This window comes from Alternaria rosae (genome assembly GCF_020736505.1).
Source record: "Alternaria rosae strain MPI-PUGE-AT-0040 chromosome Unknown BKA58scaffold_4, whole genome shotgun sequence".
In the NCBI taxonomy this organism is placed as follows: Eukaryota; Fungi; Ascomycota; class Dothideomycetes; order Pleosporales; family Pleosporaceae; genus Alternaria; species Alternaria rosae.
The window spans coordinates 857,560-875,789 of NW_025763573.1; the positions used below are offsets into that span (position 1 = coordinate 857,560).

The 18,230-nt window shown below is 54.0% G+C and overlaps 6 protein-coding genes across 6 annotated transcripts; 1 reads left to right on the forward strand and 5 right to left on the reverse strand.

The window, feature by feature from the left end:
* Positions 1 to 911: 911 nt before the first annotated feature.
* BKA58DRAFT_438541 (FKBP-type peptidyl-prolyl isomerase-like protein) lies at positions 912 to 2,076 on the reverse strand (the record flags this gene model as incomplete). Its single annotated transcript, XM_046173595.1, has 6 exons — positions 912 to 960; positions 1,507 to 1,527; positions 1,593 to 1,671; positions 1,764 to 1,828; positions 1,894 to 1,936; positions 1,992 to 2,076. The coding sequence occupies 6 exons, from the start codon at positions 2,074 to 2,076 to the stop codon at positions 912 to 914; spliced, it is 342 nt and encodes a 113-aa protein (XP_046026011.1).
* A 2,086-nt stretch (positions 2,077 to 4,162) lies between these two features.
* Positions 4,163 to 5,143, reverse strand: BKA58DRAFT_313204 (histidinol-phosphatase; the record flags this gene model as incomplete). The annotated part of the gene is made up of 2 exons (XM_046167419.1): positions 4,163 to 4,396; positions 4,454 to 5,143. The coding sequence occupies 2 exons, from the start codon at positions 5,141 to 5,143 to the stop codon at positions 4,163 to 4,165; spliced, it is 924 nt and encodes a 307-aa protein (XP_046026012.1).
* A 307-nt stretch (positions 5,144 to 5,450) lies between these two features.
* Positions 5,451 to 6,487, forward strand: BKA58DRAFT_145658 (uncharacterized protein). Its single transcript, XM_046164682.1, has one exon. The coding sequence runs from the start codon at positions 5,655 to 5,657 to the stop codon at positions 6,297 to 6,299; it is 645 nt and encodes a 214-aa protein (XP_046026013.1). The 5' UTR covers positions 5,451 to 5,654; the 3' UTR covers positions 6,300 to 6,487.
* Positions 6,488 to 6,521: 34 nt separating this feature from the next.
* Positions 6,522 to 7,727, reverse strand: BKA58DRAFT_400671 (meiotically up-regulated gene 64 protein; the record flags this gene model as incomplete). Its single annotated transcript, XM_046171607.1, has 5 exons — positions 6,522 to 6,554; positions 6,626 to 6,757; positions 6,821 to 7,418; positions 7,464 to 7,619; positions 7,684 to 7,727. 5 exons carry the CDS (start codon positions 7,725 to 7,727, stop codon positions 6,522 to 6,524), a joined length of 963 nt encoding a protein of 320 aa, XP_046026014.1.
* A 772-nt stretch (positions 7,728 to 8,499) lies between these two features.
* On the reverse strand, positions 8,500 to 11,537 carry BKA58DRAFT_145630 (uncharacterized protein). Its single transcript, XM_046164681.1, has 5 exons — positions 10,925 to 11,537; positions 10,850 to 10,877; positions 10,086 to 10,789; positions 9,242 to 10,035; positions 8,500 to 9,132 (listed from the first exon to the last, which is right to left on the reverse strand). Exons 1-5 carry the CDS (start codon positions 11,279 to 11,281, stop codon positions 8,763 to 8,765), a joined length of 2,253 nt encoding a protein of 750 aa, XP_046026015.1. The 5' UTR covers positions 11,282 to 11,537; the 3' UTR covers positions 8,500 to 8,762.
* A 3,901-nt stretch (positions 11,538 to 15,438) lies between these two features.
* On the reverse strand, positions 15,439 to 18,206 carry BKA58DRAFT_382029 (uncharacterized protein). The gene is made up of 2 exons (XM_046170062.1): positions 16,047 to 18,206; positions 15,439 to 15,996 (listed from the first exon to the last, which is right to left on the reverse strand). The coding sequence occupies exons 1-2, from the start codon at positions 18,048 to 18,050 to the stop codon at positions 15,874 to 15,876; spliced, it is 2,127 nt and encodes a 708-aa protein (XP_046026016.1). The 5' UTR covers positions 18,051 to 18,206; the 3' UTR covers positions 15,439 to 15,873.
* Positions 18,207 to 18,230: the final 24 nt, after the last annotated feature.

Consider the following 18,230-nt stretch of genomic DNA (forward strand, 5'->3'; position numbering starts at 1 on the left):
GATAGTCGAGTCCGACACCGAAGCGTCAAGGTTCCGGTAACACAATGCCCCATCTGCCGGATTAAGCGTACGCCGCCACTGCCGCCAGCCAACGAGAGATTTGCCATCTGAGTCATGCTGCTGATTCTCGGCATACCGAAAGATGACTCTTTCTAGAATTGGCAATGCAACCCAGTGAGGTTGAAGGAAGGCATATCGGTGTGCGGCTTAAGTACCAACTCGTGCCGTGTGGGTGTACAGCCGATCATTATCCCGCTTCGAGGCGAACCACTGGTTTGGGCCACTACATGACTATCAACCACTCGGTACGATGACTTCGGTAGGATACTGGAAGTCCATTTGGAGATGATGATTGGAAATCGGATGATTTCTAACATGAGAAAGGAAGCGCGGTTTTGATTAACGGGTATATGGATCGAACCAACATGCAAGATCACCACGAGTCGCTTCCTGCACCGTAAAAGGTTATCAGAAGCAATAAGCGGTGTGACTCGCCGTATCAGAAAAGAAATGCGAAAGTCTGGAAGCTGCAGAAGGGCAACGCGCGTGGAAGGTCATAGTACATTAGACACGGAACTTGAGCGTTCTTCGACTCCTCCACTTGAACAGCTCTGGTTGAAATGAGCCTCCTGTTCCCTTATACCTCTATCAAGCGCCAAACTCCAAAGGACCAAATAGAACAAAAGCTACTGAGTTGACTCGCACAACAAGGATCGTTAATGAGAGGGCGTAAACCGCATAACCAGCGCTAACCTTCAGTTCAAATGAGACGGTTCCTGTTCTCATATGTGCTGACCTCGATTACGAATGTACTAGCGCTGCAAATGGCTGGATGGGCAAGTGGTCGGGTAGTAACGGGGTATATGTCGACCAACATGGCCAGCGGGTGGCGCGATGATGTATGCCGAATTTTAGGCGCCCTCTGCTCTCTTCCCATTGATGGCTTTGAGCTCGACATCGCTGCCATTGCGTTAGCATTCCGCTTTGCAGCGTGTGCTCTGATCCCGCGATAACAAGGTGGAAGGAACAGCATGTGAACTGTGCGCTGTGTGGGATGAACAACACACACTTGAAACACATAAATGAGGCGTCGCAAGCGTGCTGTAGTGTCTCCAATGACGAAGAAAATGAAGTTGGGCACCTACAAGATCAATTTGGCATTGGCCGGGATGTGTCCAGGAAAGCCACTGTTGTTCACATGGTCAGCACTTGCACCTCATGGTCTGATCAGATCGTCGAAATCTAAAGATCCGGCGATGCCAATAGGCTGTAGACATTCGTGTCGTACAAGATTGGCGGTTGCTGCGGCATGGACGTCCAGGAGCGCGGGAGATTTGAAGAAGCATAGCTCAAACGATCTTCGGAACGTCGTCAGCCGTACTAAGTCTTGGCTCCGTCGGGCGTTCGTGTTCACGGTGGCGTGTGTACTTCCAAGGTTCGGTAAGGTCCCGTCTCACTCGTTCCCGTCCCGACCATAGAATGTGCAAATTGGTAAATCGAACTTACCGAGTGCCATATGCATAATCACTGCATCGCACGTATCATTAGTACAGTACACTCGCGTGGAAGGATATGTCGTGGGGATTACGTACGATGTTATGATCAAAGTTGCCTTCTCTCCCAGCGTCATTGGAGAAGCCTCTTCGGAGCCTAAAATGCCCTCATCCCAGCCTGTGCATGAGTTTTAGCCAAATGCGCATTCAGAATGGTAGAATGCATATGCACCAAGCACAGAGCGGGTTGGGTTGGGTATCAAGACATACCTTTGATGACTCGGCCAGCGCCGATGGGAGTGATCAGGTCACCCCGACCTACGGAAGTATCGAATCTGAAGAATGATCAATACAGCGTTCTATTCGATGTCCAAGGCATGAACGCTGCTGGTTCGCTTACTGTCCGCCTTTGTGATCGGGGGCATCATCGTCGAAGAGCCATCCTGTTATTGTTGTTAGACATTGATCTCTGATGAGGAATCAAGTAGCCAATCTCACCAGTGTATTCCATAGACACCTCATCATGCTTCTTGGGGAAGTCTATGCCATTGCCAGGTCTGATCACGAGCTTTTCAACGCCCATATTGAAGGGAATGAGCATGGATAGCGTCTGGGGCGGGTTTGGGGGAGGTGAAGCTTGAACCAGGTGGCAGGTAGTGTATGTAGAGTATCCACTTCCTCTGGTACTGATCAAAGATAGCGTGTTGTTTTGGAAATCCGAAATCTGCAAAGATGGGGAAGTACGTTAGAAAGTGGGTGGACCCTAGAGTTTAATAGTGGCGCCGATATGTAGGCCCAGGAGTAGGAAGCTCCGTAGATGCCCTGACTGGAGCTCAGACTTTCATGGCTTTTACTTTGACCAAAAGCATACCAGGGTTTTGCCGCGAAGCTGTGCAACAGATTGGTCTGTTCAGATGCGTCAAGCATACTTTTTAGCCTCTTCGCATACGCACACGTTCCACCTCTTTGGCTCCAAGGTAATTGCGGGCTACGTATGGTACGACCCACAGCCGTCAGAACGTGTCTCCCGGGGAATCCTGCCCGAAGCTCAGGCCGTTTTGAAATGTCAGAAGTAAGGTTGGTCTAGCCCTTGCAAACCATTCTTCATCTGCAGCATCCCAGCTGACACGCGATGTGGGCTCCACAATTGACATGGTGAAAGATGTACCCGTACTAAACTTTCCCGCGACTACCGAGCGGCCTGCCAACTTCGATACGGATCTTTGCTTTGTGATAACACGGGTATAACCATGTCCGATAGTGGCTTAGCTCTCTTATGGACGGTAATAGGATGACACAAGGATTGACTTGTAGCCGCTTCAATGGACGCAGAGGAAGGAAGCAGGACGGTGGCGCGCAAGAGAGTGCGGTCAAGCTTGGAATGCGGTGACGGTCACCACGATCATGAGCCATCTAGCACCGATGTGCGCATGGCGCTGGCGCCAGAACCTTAGCCTCGTCTAAGGAAGCGGAAGGCGCAAATGAGCCGGCCGTGTTCCCTACCTCATTTGGAGTCGCACGATGGAAGCAAAAAGGAAAAGCGCCTCTGACGCAGCAATATTCGGTCTTGTCGAATAAGACACGGCCGCCGCATTCCACCATGACAAAGGGCGATGCGTAGACTTTGGTGCGGCAATGCATGAGGACCTGCATGGCCTAGCTGTTACGCTGCTTGTGTAAGGCGCAAAAAGATCTCCTTGTAGAATCCTCTTCCAGCTCCGTGGAGGCAGGTGGCGGTCATACAGATTTGAATATGGATATGGACAGGGGTAACTTGCATACGCAGCACCGTTCTCGAAAAGCAATGTTCGGTCCTTCATGGTAAATGTACCCCGCGGTTTCAGACATCGAATCATTAATCATCAATTCGCTCTTCCACATCCCAATTGTTCCCGTCATGCTACCGCCTATGTCCGCATTCCTAATATACGACCAGGAGACTATCGTACCTCGTCGACTTTACTTCCCTTGCGTCTCGCGCCGGTCCAAGAACCTAGCTGTGTTTCTGCTTTCGAGTCTGTTATAGTTTGCCAATCACAGACGCGGCGGATACACACCCGGCTGCCGTACGGAGCTAGACCCACCCGAAGAACAACCGTATTTCGAGCGGTTCGTCGAGATAACCATATGCGGAACTGCTGGCTATCGTGCTTCTCGCGGCAAACGAATAATTTATTTGAACTAGAGGGACAAAGCACAGGGGGTGCGGGGCTAAAGAGTAAATCCGATGGCCATTACACGTGGTCTTTCAACCGTGCTCCAGCCATCCCTTCTCAGATCGCGAGCCCTGTGCGCTGAGTCGGGAGCCCAACAGCGTGGTCTGGGAGCATCGTACGCTTTGCATTGGCTAGATAGAGTGCGCTTGCAGCGGCAGCTGAGTCGTGGAGAAGCAGAAGCCCCCACGCATCTGGAGTGCAGTATCGTGATAGACAGCATGAGCCACATTCGACTAGTGATGTGGACTCGCAAGTTGCATGTCACCAAACCATCGGATGCGTTCGCTTCTATTAAATATCCGAAGGCAGTGGGCGCTGCATGTAGGCACCCTACCAACCGTTAACAGAAGGTGCTCGATAGTGTGGCTCCGGCATCTGGGCCCGAAACTCTCCTTGCTGAGAGTTTCAGTGGCGCGTCTAACTACCGAAGGGCTATCCATCGCGAAGAGTATATCACCCTGTTTTGGCCCAGAAGGGTAATTGCGCCAGGTCGGTTACAGGAATGCTAGAGAAGCCCGCGTTGGGGAAGCGGCTGTCTTTGCGCTCACCGGCCCGGTCAGCAAAATGTATCCGGTCAATCCCTGCCTTCTGTACGAAAGCCAATAGTCGCGCATAGTTTGTACCTATCTGGTCAATCCCATGACTGTCATCAGACATGACGAAACCACCTCCCATGCTTAAGAACATCTATGACACAGGTTAGTAAGTTGACGCCGAGACCGGGCATATGGCGGTGTGACTGACCTGACATATGGGCAAGCACGGATACGGCTCGGCCAAACCCTTCCGCAGCCCTGATGAGTTCAACTCCAGTAGAGCGCCATATGAGGCTACGTATTCCAGATTGCGCTTGATCTTTTTCCAAACACCAGTCATGCCCTTGAAATCGACATCGCGATGATCGCTGAGTAGGCGAATGAGATCGAAGTGCCCTACCACTGGTGGCCGCAGCTCTTGAAGCATTTCGTACTGAGAGTCGAAGTAATCTTCAAAGAGCCGCTCGTCCGTCCCGCCTGCCTTCTCTCGAGCTTGTTTGTACATTGCGCGGTCGTAGTCGATGGGTATGGTGTGCGTATGGTGGACAGAGCCCATGAAGAAGTCGAAAGTATTCTTGTCGAGGATGCTTCGAATGAGTTGCAGCGTCGACGGACGAATCCATTCCGTCTCGAAACCGATGAGGATCTGGATCTGGCCTGAGTACGCGTCTCTAAGTCTGTGGGCTTCGATGATGAAGGCTTCGAACAGTTTCGCGAGGCTCTCTACGGTGTGAGATTCGGATTCTTCGGGGTAGAAGTCTTCGAGAGGTCTAGGTATATGCTCCGTCAGCGCAAAGGTGTGGAAGCCTTTGGCTATCGCTGCCTGGACAACTTCCTCGAGTGTGTTTTGCGCATGCCCACAGAACTGGCCAGAGTGGCTGTGATGCGAGTACGGCATTTTCGAGTAGCCGACACACGTTCGATCTGGTACAGTGTAGATGTGTAGTGTTGTGCAGTAGATAGGCAGTCCAGACTGCCAAAGTCTAGTAAATTAGCAACGAGGAGCGATACCTCATCAACTGGTGCAGTTGCTGAACTGCGAACCGTGTGATGACGGTAAGAACTAGCTGGTGTGTTCAAATGTGGTGGTCGCGCAGAATGTTCTGTGAACTTTGTATCGGTTCATTCCAAAATTTGGGTCATGTAATCCATCCATGGATCCATCCGTTGAACCTCGGAACTGTGCCTAAGCGGGCCTAGTTCACCACCATTCTGAACCAAACGTCGAAGCACAAGGCAATTGAACCCAACGCCAAAAGAGCCGTCGTTTTTCTAACACTCAATACAAGGGCATTTTCAAACAGCCCAAGTCCGCTGCACAGTGCATCCCACACATCATCTAAATCTATAGCCATCAAGAACGATCCCACTACCATCAACGACCCTCAAAGCCATCAATACAGCTCAACATGGCAAACGATCAATTCCCCATCACATCACAAACCTCACTCACAATCTACTTCGGCTACGGTTCAAACCTCTGGCTCCACCAAATGAGTACCCGCTGCCCAACATCCAGATACCTAGGCGTCGCCCGCCTACCCAACTACCATTGGATTATCAACGACCGCGGCTACGCGAATGTCGTCGAATCCTCCAAGCAAAACTCGACCTCCAAGTCTTCTTACTCTGACGTCGTATTCGGCCTGGTCTACTCCCTTTTACCAGAAGACGAAAAGAGACTAGACAAGAACGAGGGCGTACCAGTCGCCTACACAAAAGAGATGCTCACGTGCGATTTCTGGCCTTCGAACACGGAGCACAAAGTTGATACTAGCAAGCATCCGGAGAAGAAAGAGTCTATGCTCGTTTATATTGATCGGAATCGTGTTACGCCGGATAAGCCGCGCGACGAGTATGTTTACAGGATGAACCAGGGCATCGCTGATGCCATCAAGTTGGGGGTACCAGAGGGCTATGTGAGGGACGTGATGAGGAACTACATTCCGGCCGAGGAGGATGGTGAGGGGAAGGAGGGGGACAGGGAGAGAATGGCGGAGTTTGCCAGGGGGCAGGCGGCAGAGTTTAGGGATGAGAGTGGTGTGTTTCAATAACATGTCGGTTTGGTCATCACGTCACACGCTAGGAATAGAATAGAGAAGGTATTGAATGAGTTAACAGACTAGACCACCCGAACATGAAGCAAGACATGCATCACGCGACGATGCACAATGTAACGAAACTCATGGCAATCCATGTCCAAGCAATGAAGCGGTATCAAGCTAATGACTTTCTTCGATGGCTTCTGCGACTTGGGCTTGCGCATCAGAGCCGTCCTACAACTCCTCACGGGCCCTGCGGTAGCTGGCCTATGAATGCAATGCATCAGTTGGGTCCTCTACAAATAAGTCTAGTAGTCGGAAGACTGATGTCTACGCACCTCCTGTTCAACCTGCAGCTGCTCGACAACGGGAGCCAGCTCGGACAAGATGTCGTATGCCTTCTTGTGGTATTCGAGTTGGGCGGCGATAAGTTCGGCGAGGTTGCGGAGAGGCTCGGGGGTGTCGAGGACCTAGTCGGAGGTTAGTGGGGGGCCCCAGCACATGGTGGTGTAGAATGAGGGGTATAGTCGTACATTCTTCATGACGCCGACAGCCTCCTCAGTCTGACCAACGAACTCGTCCTCGGCCTGCTCGATCTTGGCTCTGGCGTCTTCGCTGATGTCGTCGTCCATGACGTCTTTCTTTGGAGCCTGGCCAGGCAGGGAGAAGGCAGGGCCCTTGGCATTGGCCTTGGTTGCATCGAGGCTCAACCTCGAGTTCTCGACAGCCTTGCGCGCACGTGTGGCGAACTGGATGTTGGTGTTGAGCGTGGTGCTCCAGCCCGCCAGGAAGCGGCTCTGGATCTGGGCGTCCTGCGCCAATCGTGCCTCACCGACCTTCTCGCTGGCGATGGCGTACTTCTCGAGCGCCGTGGCCAGGGGGTCCTCGCTCGAGCTTGTTTGCTCCGAGGTGAGCATGTGCGAGGCGTTGAGAGCGGCGCGGGCAACGGCATGGCTGAAGGTCTTAGGCTGGGGCTTCGCAGAGGGGGGAGCAGTGAGGGCCGCCTGGGCCTCAGCGGGCGACGTGGCGCTGGAGAGCAGGTTGACCTTCTCCGAGACGGTGCGGCCCAGGTCGTTGAAGGATTCACGGATGTTGGCTGGGTAGTCGTAGGCTTCGTTGGCGTATTGCGAGCTAGACAGTCAGACCAGGCACAGCGACAAGCACGGGGTATCGTACGTGACCTGCAGCATCGTGGTGTGCACCTTCTTCAGCGCATCCACGCGCTTCTCCAGCTCGATGTAGTCCGGAGGGAGTTGGGTCTTGTCCTCGACATTGCCGACCTGCTCCTTGACATACTGCTGCGTCCTGGCAGCCCACGGTGTGAAGGAGGCGCTGCAAAAGCAATGTCAGCATATCGCGGGCTTCCACCTAGCAGTCGCTGCGGGACCAGGCATACGAGATGTTCTTTCCAAACGCCGAGATCTTGCCGAGATTGTCCATTGTGGGTGGTTCGTGTGGTAGCTGTCACGGGCTTGTTTGCGTCTCGTGGCTGGGCGTCGTGGTAGTGGTCGAGGTGCTCTCTCCGCTGCCGACTTTCATGTGTTCCGTTGCCCGCTGTCAGGGTCGCGCCTTATCCCTGCAACGCTAGCTAGGCCCGATTGGATCATCTCCAACGCTCCACATACACACTCCACAACGCTGCAAGAAGCATCTCATCGCCTTCATCCATTCAATCTAGAATAGTCCTACAGTTTACCATCTCTTCAAAACTCCAATCTGTTGCGGACACGCCGAAATCGTACCAAAAAGGGTAGTGTAGAGCAACTCAAGATTTGCATCGCTTTCACAGCCATCACATGCCAATTTGTCAGACCTGATATCCAACCACGGCAGTGGTATCCTATCCTTTGATTCTAGTATCACACAAGTCGCATAGGACCGCCACGCGCTGTTGTGACCGCATGTGTGCCTGCCTTGTCTCCATCCCCGTGCCTCACATTGAGTCCACATAATAGTTGCGTCCCCTCATCTTTCGTGAATAAGCTTTTTGACAAGTGCATCTTGTCAAACCCTACTCCCTCATATCTCCGTCGATAGGGCTATGGAAATCCAATCTATATGCGACGTCGGATCTGACATGCGGTCCAGCAGCTGACAGACGTCACACCACATGACATGCCGTGTCAGTTCTGTCGCATATTTCTTCCTCTTTGACTACAGCCCACTTCGCTCTCTGTGCACCAAGATGCAATCTCGTACGTCACGGCAGCACTGCCTCCAGGCAAGCCAAGCCACTTCTGTCCTCAACCTGGCACTAAAACGCCTCTCGGAAGGCCATCTCGGCGGTCGACGCTCGTCCTACAGGCTGATAGAACGTTTCCGATAGACACACTCTATTGCAATGCATCCAGCCGTGGTCCAAGGCAACGTGGGCGTAGGCACTACCGACGTGGCATTGCACCTGACCGACACAACAACTCATGTCTTATCCCAGCCATGCTGAGAGATTCGAATACTTCTTGTGTCCAAGACATTCTACTGCACAGCGTACTGTTGCTGTGACCCTGGTGGATAAGCCTCTGCGTTTGACGACTTGCGGTCGCTTCCGTAGCCCGGAGATTGCCAATCTGGAGAATTGTATGTTGAAGCCACACCATCGGCGCTCGTCACCATTATGTTGTCCGAGGGCGGCGAATCTGAAATGGTCAGGGAGCTGAAGATGCCTCGCATCTCTCGTAGATCGTCCGAAACTTGGTCCTTGGGTGTCTGTGTGCGGTCTTTGATAAAGTCTTTGATGGACCGGATGATAGGCGGGCAGCTTTCGTCGTTGGGGAGCCACCAGTCCGATGGGCCAACCCCCATGCCTTCGAGCATACGGTTGCGAAGAATGTCGGAATATATGTATCTGTCCCTCGTGTTAGTCGACTTGTCCAAAAGCTCTCATGCACCTGATCTGCATCGAGGAAAACGTGTTCCAACCATCCAGCTTCGTACAAGCAATAGACTTCACTTACCCTGCTGCTTCGATCCTGGCAAATGTTTGTCGAACCCACTGAACAGTCTTCCGATCTTTCGGCAGGAACAGAGTCGCAATGGCGAAACTGACTTGTGCCTCCAGCTGCGCGCCCGGTGGAGCTTCCGGATATGCACATATAGCCTCGAAGACTTGTATCGCTTTGTACGCTTCTTTGGTGACTTCTGGATCAAGAGGCTGCTTCAAAGCCATGGAAGATGAAATGGTAAACATGAATAAGATGCCTCGCATGTCCAGTTGCAGGTAGTTCGACGTCCAAAGCGGCCCGCCCCACAGGACATCCGGCTCGTAAGGGTTGACAATGTCCTCTGGCTTTGGCGTTCCCAAAATCTGGTGGACCTTGTGACTGGGATCTGTCAAGTCCGTACCCATGTTCCTTTGTAGCGACTCCACTCTCTCCTTGAGTATCGGTAATTGTGTCATAAAATCTTGGGGGCTGACAAGACCTTTGGCTGTTCTCGCAAACAGATCATTCGAGTCTTTCGCCACCAGTCTTGAATGCGCAAAACGCTCTTCGTATTGCATTCCAATGTCCCCTGGCATGTCGCGTACTTTCTGCACGTAGCATTCATGCACAGCCTCGTACCACTCGCGACCCAGCACTGCTTCGCCGCCAGACTGAAAGCCAACAAACAGGTCAAACCGGACATACCACAGTAGTACTTTGCAGAGGAAATCTGATTTGGTGATAGTCTCCGGCGTGAACAGGCGGGTGAGCATTTCGAATGCAGCTTTCTGATGACCCATGAGGTTGACCCAGTCACCGAGCATCTCCTGCAATAGACGTCAGCATAGGAATCGTGGGCTATAGCAAGGCTCTATACCTCAATACTCGCAAGTTGTAATATAGTCAGAAACGTTGCGAGCCCCTGTTTCTTGTTCTTGGTGATGGCTATCCTCAGTCGCGAAACAGACTCGTTATAAAACTGAAGGAAGGTGGACATGCGCCCATCTGGCTGCTCAAGCGTGTGGAAGTACGCCGCGTAGCCGGCTACAGCGTACTTCAAAGGCTCGAACTTCCTCGCCCAGCTCAGAAAGTCGCCTTTGAGGAAGCCGTGCGTGTCGCGTTTCAGAGAGTAGTGATGTACACTCATATGGTCCCGGAAGTAATTCAGATAAAACTGGAGATCTCGGGCCATAGCGGAGGTACCCTTGGTCACAGGTCCAGTTTTGGTGGTTTGCGCACTGCCTTTCCGAGACAGAGACGGTCTTATCGTAGGCGGGGCGGTTGATGACGCTTCGGTAGATGGCGACGTACTTTGATCGAGGAGCGATCCGGGTGTATGTGAAGAATCTCGAGCATCTTGACTCTTTGACATATCGTCGTCGTCGTCATACTCGATGTAGTCGTCTTCCTCGTCTTCATCAATGATCGCGGGAAGACGCTCCTTGTTCTCGCCATCATGGGTTTCGGGCGAGGAATGATCATCCGCGAACGCCGACTTGCCCGATTTGGAACCATTCCGGGTCGCCTTTTGACTGGACTGTGAGTCTGGGTAGATGCACTCGCGGCTCCCCTTGCGACAACCTAGCAAACTTCGTCAGACTTTACGAACTTCGGATTTGTCAAGCAGGCGCAGGTACTCACGTTCGCAGACGGGATGATTTTCGTCGCACTGTTACCAATCAGCCAAGCCTGACACCTGAAAGTTGATGCGCATACCTTGACTCTTCGTTGCCTGCATGTAAAGCAACCGCTCCGAGTTCTGCGGTGCTTCACCTGCTCGCCAGGTGCTGACCTCCTTCGCGCGCGACCATTCCCACCATGCGCTGAGCCCATAGGGCCGGACATATCCTCATACTGATCAACGTAACTTGGTTGACCAATGTTCTCGTATTGTACAAAAGGTCCCGTTACGCCAGGCTGAAATGGGTTGTCTGGCAGGGTGGGTGCATACGAGCCATGTGAGATGATGGTTGGTGGGGCATGTTGGATGTTGGAATTGGGTATCGCATTGGAATCGAGGCTGTAGTATTGAGGCGGAATGTTGTGCCCTGGAGGAGGATAGTATCCAGACATGCCTGAGAGAGATGGGAATGACTGAAGAGCGATGGAGTGTGGGTTGTTTGTATTGGTAAATGTTGGTGAGCCGTGGACGGTAAGCTTGCCGTAAAAGGATCAACGTCATTCAGTTGCAAGGGTCCGAGGTCGATCGCCGTGTCCACGGGTGTGACAATGGCTCGGGCGCCAGGTACGGGATTTTGAAGGGATATACTTGTAGAATCACGCTTGCAGGATCGAAGCCGTGATTTAGTCCAATGCACGCTGATTTGGGCGCGCGGGTGTTGGCCCCAGCAAGCACTAGGACCAAGCCGTCTTAAATAGACCAGAATTTTGTCCGCAAAGGAACAAGCCGATCTACTGCAACACAATCGCTGACGATGGAAGCATGTGCAGTGCCAGTCTGAGACTGAAACTGGACAACGTCGAGGAAGAGAGCACAGCAGCCGCAGGCAGAGGCCGTGTGAGAGCCGGGCCGTGACAGGAGGCTTGTGTTTAGTTCGGCCAAAGAAGCAATGTCCAATACCAGGAATGGATAGTTTCAATGTTCATCAAACGTCTGCATCTAAAGCCGGGGTGCAGCGAAGGGGAAAAAGCAAGCCGCAAGCCGCTGAGTTGTCTCCCAGGCCGCTGTGCTATGGCCGTGCACCTAAACGCTTCCGCCTTCCGCGCATCCATGGATTAGCTCGGTGCAAGATGCGCTCTGCGATCCCAGGTTTGATCGCTCTTGATCCCCGTGCGAACTGGTCCACTCGCCAGCATCCACATTGGATGGATTCTGGGGAGAGCAGAAGGGTCTGCCCGGAACAATCGCTCCAAAATGCCGTATAAGGCCATATTTGACACATCCCCGCCGTTGATCCCGCCTGTCAACTACTGTTAGGCGTGCTGCCACGGCGATTATAGACTCGAGTACGCTACGGCTTGAGCGAGGTCGTGGATCGCCTTTGCAGCAGACGGACCAAGCCTAGTAAAAGGCGAGCACAAAGCCGGACATGATATGCATCGGCCCCGATTTCACCAAGGTGGTGAGGCATGTGGGGCGTTCAACGAAGCCATGGGGCTAGGTCAATCATCAGCGAATAGCGCCTGGACTTGGAGCTGCGCTGGAAGCGGCTGTCAGAGTTAGTGCACACACACACACTCGATTGCCCTTACTCGGGACTGCCTGATGGGCGTCGTTGAGTATAGGGCAGGGCCGGTATATCCATGGACTTTTCCGTGAACTCCACTCTCCTGAAGTGGCGAGTGCGCCGATGCAATGCAGTGCAATTGCCCGGTGGCAGCCTTTAGACTTTCAAGCCTCATCAATGTGCCTGTTAGGAAGAATATCAATTTGATATTTCATCTCACAAACGCGGCTAGCGACGTCGGGCTCAAATTAGCCAGCCGTACAACGCCACCGGCTCCTTCGCACTGAGTCAACAAGGCCGTTGACGGGAGAATAAAGCCTGCTTCGAGAAGATGGCGGCACTGCCTGCTAACCACTACAAGCAGCGTCGAGCTCAGCCCCGGGTCCCTGTCCCGTGACAATGGTAGCACTTGGATGCCTGCGTCTCCCCAGGGCATGGAGGCGCCACGGCTGTCTGCATGTTGACGATGCTGCTGGCATGCCGCGGGAAGATTGGCGCGAAAATGCGAGCTAGGTGGCATGAGCAGGATCGCCTCATCTGCACACCGTCGCCTCAGCGGCGCAAGGCGGCAGCGGCACTTGGATCAAACGGTACAGAGAAAGCGGGCATTGCCTTTGCGGTCAGACTGGCTCCTTTGGAGGCACTATGAGGTAACTGTCTCTGTGTCGTGTCATGCAGGAGTGGCCAACAGGACCAAAGCGGGGCAGGATTGATATCGTCATGGGCCCTGACAGATAGTGAGACCGACCTTACAGAGGTTGATGTCGTATTCTGCCCTATACCAGCATGGTAGATGGCGGATGCTGCAATCGCGAATCCGGCTGCAGCTGACTGGTGGAGCTTTGAGCGAGCGAAAGAGCGGGACGCGACCGCGACCGCGACCGTGCAGTTGCTGTGCGTCATGCAAGCGGCGCGTCTTTTGGGTGGATCTCTAGATGATTGACGCCGCGTCTCATTTGTCTTGCAGCGACGGAGGCCCATATGCTGACGAGGTCTAGATATGCTGTGCAACGCCTGGCGGAACCTTGGAGCTTCGTTCTCGCAAACCTGGCCGCAGCTCAGCGCAGTCCGGGCGCATGCCAATCGCGGCCTGCGTGTGCCGGTGGCTTGCGTCTTGCATGCCGCGAATGACGGGCTGGATGCCACGGCAGAAGATGAGGTAGTGTGTGGGGTGGCCGTCGAGCTTTTTCTGCCGTCGTTGAGAGTAAGGTCAGATTCAGATTGGACGACTCATCACACAGGCAGGTGCGAGTCCGAGGTACGCTATTCCACGGCAATGGACCCACGTGCAGCAGACAGGGTTACGCCCATTTCTACCACGGCGACCCACAGGCAGATATTCAGCTTGAAACAATTAGACCGACTGTAAAACGCTCCGTAACCTCTCACCGGCAGAGCGCGACGTCAATCTTGCGCTTTCTGGCACACTGACGACATTGCCAATGCCTGGTCTCTGTCTTCCAGCGAACCAACGACTACTGCTGACACGAAGCAAGGCTTGAATCCACTCTTGAATGCGATTGCAGTGAAATCCCTGCGAGATCCTAGAGTGCCATGTTTTCAGTCTCAACGTCATTCCCATCTCTCATGGGCACTATTGGATCATCTCCACATCTCTCTGTCATGTGAAGGGCGACCTAGGCTGCGGATCATCCCATTCGTAGTCATGGGCGGCAGTCCGCAAGATTCAGAGAAATCATGAGCTACCATAAATCCTTCCGTATTGACCGGAAGACACTGTTCCTGCCCGAAACGGTAACCTCATCTCCGAGTCGAACGAGTGGACTAGTAATCCTGGACTTGCAACTGGTCGAGGGTTGGCCACCAGATCGCACTTACTAGGATGTGAACCTGCGAACATTCTACATGGCCGGTAGCTGAGATGGATCGGGCGTTGAAGTGGGATCTGGACACGACATCACGCAACGGTCCGCCTTTCTTTCATATTGGCTAGGATCTGAATCTACTGTAGGAACAAGCCGGTACCAATGGTATCCTGTGACTACATCCCAGGTTGCGTGGTGTTCTTGAATCATCAAACACAATCTTGCATGATCCTCACGGCTACACAAGAATCCTTCTCGAGCAGCTCATCGGCTTGTGTCAATTGATCTATCGTGGTTAGCTACAGCAACCGAGCAACTTATGTGAGAGATTTCATGACATCACGCATGCGAATACTAGACGTCTTTGTTCCTGACGGAACGCAACGGTCGTCTGATAGATCGCCCGTCCAGCTTGTATACAATACTCCCACGATATGCAGGGTCTACAGCTCCGCGCAACCAATAACAAATTCATATACACGTTTGTCCGCATTCCGAGTTGTAGCCCATTTATCCAGTATGATCAGCAATGTGTCCCTCCATCCCGAAAGCAGGCGCAAGCCATTCCGGTATCTGCACTCATCCCGTCCTCACGCAGGCTATATCAAGCTACAGCAGTTCAAGCCGTTCATTCATCAGCAACTCCTTCTGTGCTCCGCGGAAGCATCAACAAGGGGACTATCACCAGTCTACGCCCCATCCAGAAATACCCGGACGCTATTGATCGAGGGTTCGGCGGCTGGCTGCAAAAATGTAAAAAGGTGTGTGTGCACTGATATGAGTGTGTGGGCCTTGTTCTGGTCCATCCACAAACATCGTATGATAACTACGGTTGTGGCGGCCGCCCGCTCCGGCAATGATTACTCCTACGACGCTATCGGGTCAGCACTACAAGTTCGAGAACGGAAAACTCGCCCTGTGCGTCTTCGCCGTTTACCAAAGTCGTTCCACCGTATAGCTATACGCTGCCTAGTACACTTCCTCTCCTGTGCGGCCGTGAAGAGAGACGGTTCGGACATTTTTGGGTACTAAGACCGCATAATGGCCGGCACAACACGTCCCGTAACATATGGGTGACTCGTCGCACTTGGGCGGATAACGAGCATCTATATCAGCTCTGCTAATCCACCATGGTACGTGATGCATGACACGATGCAGGCTTATGTGAGCGGATATACATCCCCTCTCTCTATGTATCACCCCTTCAATGCGATCCTGAGAAGTTATATGCCGAAAGAACGCGCCTTGTCATTATTACTGCTAGCAGGCTGGCTTCAGCACAAGCGTAGCAGTTGGTCATGCCTGCTTAATAATGTAGCTTTAGAAGCTAAATCACTTCTCCTGTCTTATCCTACCGCATGTACAAAGAGAGATTCGTAGCAAGTCGTTGAGATGCTGCCCACCGAAAGACAGTCCAACCCCCATCCCTTTTCCCCGGGATGCCGTGATGCCAAATATGCCAAGATTCGAGTGGTAGATTGTGGACGCCATGAACGCTCCAGTTTGCAGGAAATACAGAAAACAGCCTGATACGATGATCCTTCGTATCCAATAAACCGAGTGGAGCAACCAATCATATAAGAAAGGGGTATATGTGAAGAATGAGCGGAGCCGGAAGAGCAGAGCCTGATCTGCTGCAAGTGAGAATCGTTCAAGCGGCTGCTTGCGGCGCGGCAGGCGTTGCGGCATCGGAAATGGCATCGGCTTCTTTGACCGTTTCATGCACACCCTCACCTCTACAGAGCGGACACGAGTTGCGTCCTGTTGTCAGCCACTAGAGTGGGTTAGCATATGCAACTCCTCGTACGCAAGAGACCAACTCACCTGATCAATGCAAATCTTGTGGAACATGTGTTCGCACCTGACCAGCTTCCGCGCCTCCTCATCTACCTCGAAGTCGCATAGGCAGACGAGGCAGCGCGCACCCGGAACGAGACTGATGGTTTCCTCGCCCTCAACAGCCTCGGCCACAAGAGTACCAACACGATCCTGTATCCTGAAGAGACCCGGAGCCGAAGCCACATCCTCTTCGCTCGCAACTGGCGGTTTGGCGGGCCCGAGTATAGAAGAAAGCAACATCATGTCTTCGTAAGTTGGGGAATCGGTGAAGAGACTTGGGGTGGTAAGAATGGGGTGGTTCTCTGGGTAGCTCCCTCCCAAGACATATATGATCCAGCTCCTCGAACCCTCCCCAGGATTGTTGTCGGGCTCCACGACACCTCTTCTACGGGGTGCACCCGACCCATACCTCGTGAAATCCGACTCGCTCAAGCGTCGTGGGCGAGCATTGCGGGTGTGCGTTTGTGGCTCTTCTGCAGTGGGCTCGAGAGTCGAACCGGCAGCTCTACGGATGAAGCTGTTCCGCCGTGAAGGTGCCGAGGACTGTATGGTCGGCGAGGGAGGAGAGGTGGAAGTCGCTGGTGTGGTGGCGCCTGATGGACCGGCTGAGAAGTTGAGCGTTGTAGCGGGCGTGGAGGGTGGAGGGAGAGGCCCCGGGGGAGAGTCAGTAACGGATGACCATGGACGAGGGCGCTCTTGTGCCGTGCCGCGGTGATGTCTTTGACTGTCGTAATTGGAAGGAAAGTTGAAGCCGCCCATCGAGGCTCGCCGTCTATGGCTGAAGCGTGTGCCGTTCTGTGGTGGTTGTAGGATGTTTGCATTGGCATCGCCTGGTGACGTTGGAGGTGTGGGGAAGCTCGAGAGAGCATCAAGGAAGGGCGGTATGCTGGCATCCTCCTGTCCAGTGCCACTTCCGGGTTGTATGGATCGGATGCCCACGATGATGATGGGCACCATCCTGCCTTCCCCATCCTCGTCGCCTTCTGCTCCACTGTTCCCTGATGCACTACCGCCGTGCCCAGTAGTATCATTCCGCCCGTTGTCGGTGCCGGTGCCGAACCGGAACATTCTGAAGAAGTTGAGGGGCGCCTGGGCGGCTCCCGGAGTATCGCCACCTTGTCCGTCCTCGTTGCCTCGGAGCGCCGATGCTATGCTGCCATTCTGCAGCGACTGTAAAAAGGTATCAAATGTGCCGTCTCGGGTTGCTGCTTGGTTGTCATCGCCCACCAGTGAGGCTGCCGTGGCTGCGGCGGCCAGCGATAGCAGTCTTGACAGCACGTCGGCCTGGTCCTCGCCCTGCCGCAGCTGCTGCACGTTTTCCATGTTCTCTCCATCCTGCCACAGTGATCGTCTTCTCCGCGGGTGTCCTATCATGTTGCGAAGTCGCCGCTGAGACGGAATAATGCCGAGAGCCCGCCCATCCCGGCGCAGTGGGCTCAGAGGAACCAGCGGCCGCGGTCGATGTGCGTCCGGCCGATCGCCCTGCGAGTTGCTCCGCAGCAGCTGGTCAAAGTCGAGCCCCAGTTCCGGTACCTGCACACGTGGAAGGAAGGGGCCTCGGTCGCTTGCTGCGTGTCTCAGAGCGGAGCGGCTTGGCGTGCTGGTGTTGGGTATGCTGGCTGCAGCAACGCCGGGCGTGGGTTCAGTATTGCGGGTAGACATGGGCGGCCGCCTGGACAGCAGGCCCGTCATGGAACTGAGAGAAGAGCGCGCCCGGTTCAGCCGCGATCGCGAGCGACTGGGCAACGGAGCATCTCCGGGCGCTGACGGGCCAGCATCCTGGCGCCCAAAGTGAGAAGAGAGGCGGTTGGAGAGTCTTGTGGTGCTTGATCGGGGTCGTGAGGGCGTGTCCGGCGCTCTCTGCAGCAGCTCTGGCACTGTGTCGCTGTCGGGCTGGGACGAGGCCAGCAAGCCAGGCGCCCATGACCGCGGCCGCGAGCGCCGCCGTGTTTGCGCGTCCGCAGCGCCCGTCGAATTTGCCTGGCCCATATTGTGAGGCCGTCCGGCGAGGAAGGCGCGCCTCGAGAATAGAAACGGTCGGAGAGGGTGTCGTCGGTTGATGTGTCTTGGGTCAGAGCGACGAGGTCCAGCGGCGGCAGGCGGTGATGTATCGCGCAGCCGAGCCTTCCCGATTCGTCACGCCGCTAACGCCATGGGGCTACCGCCGTC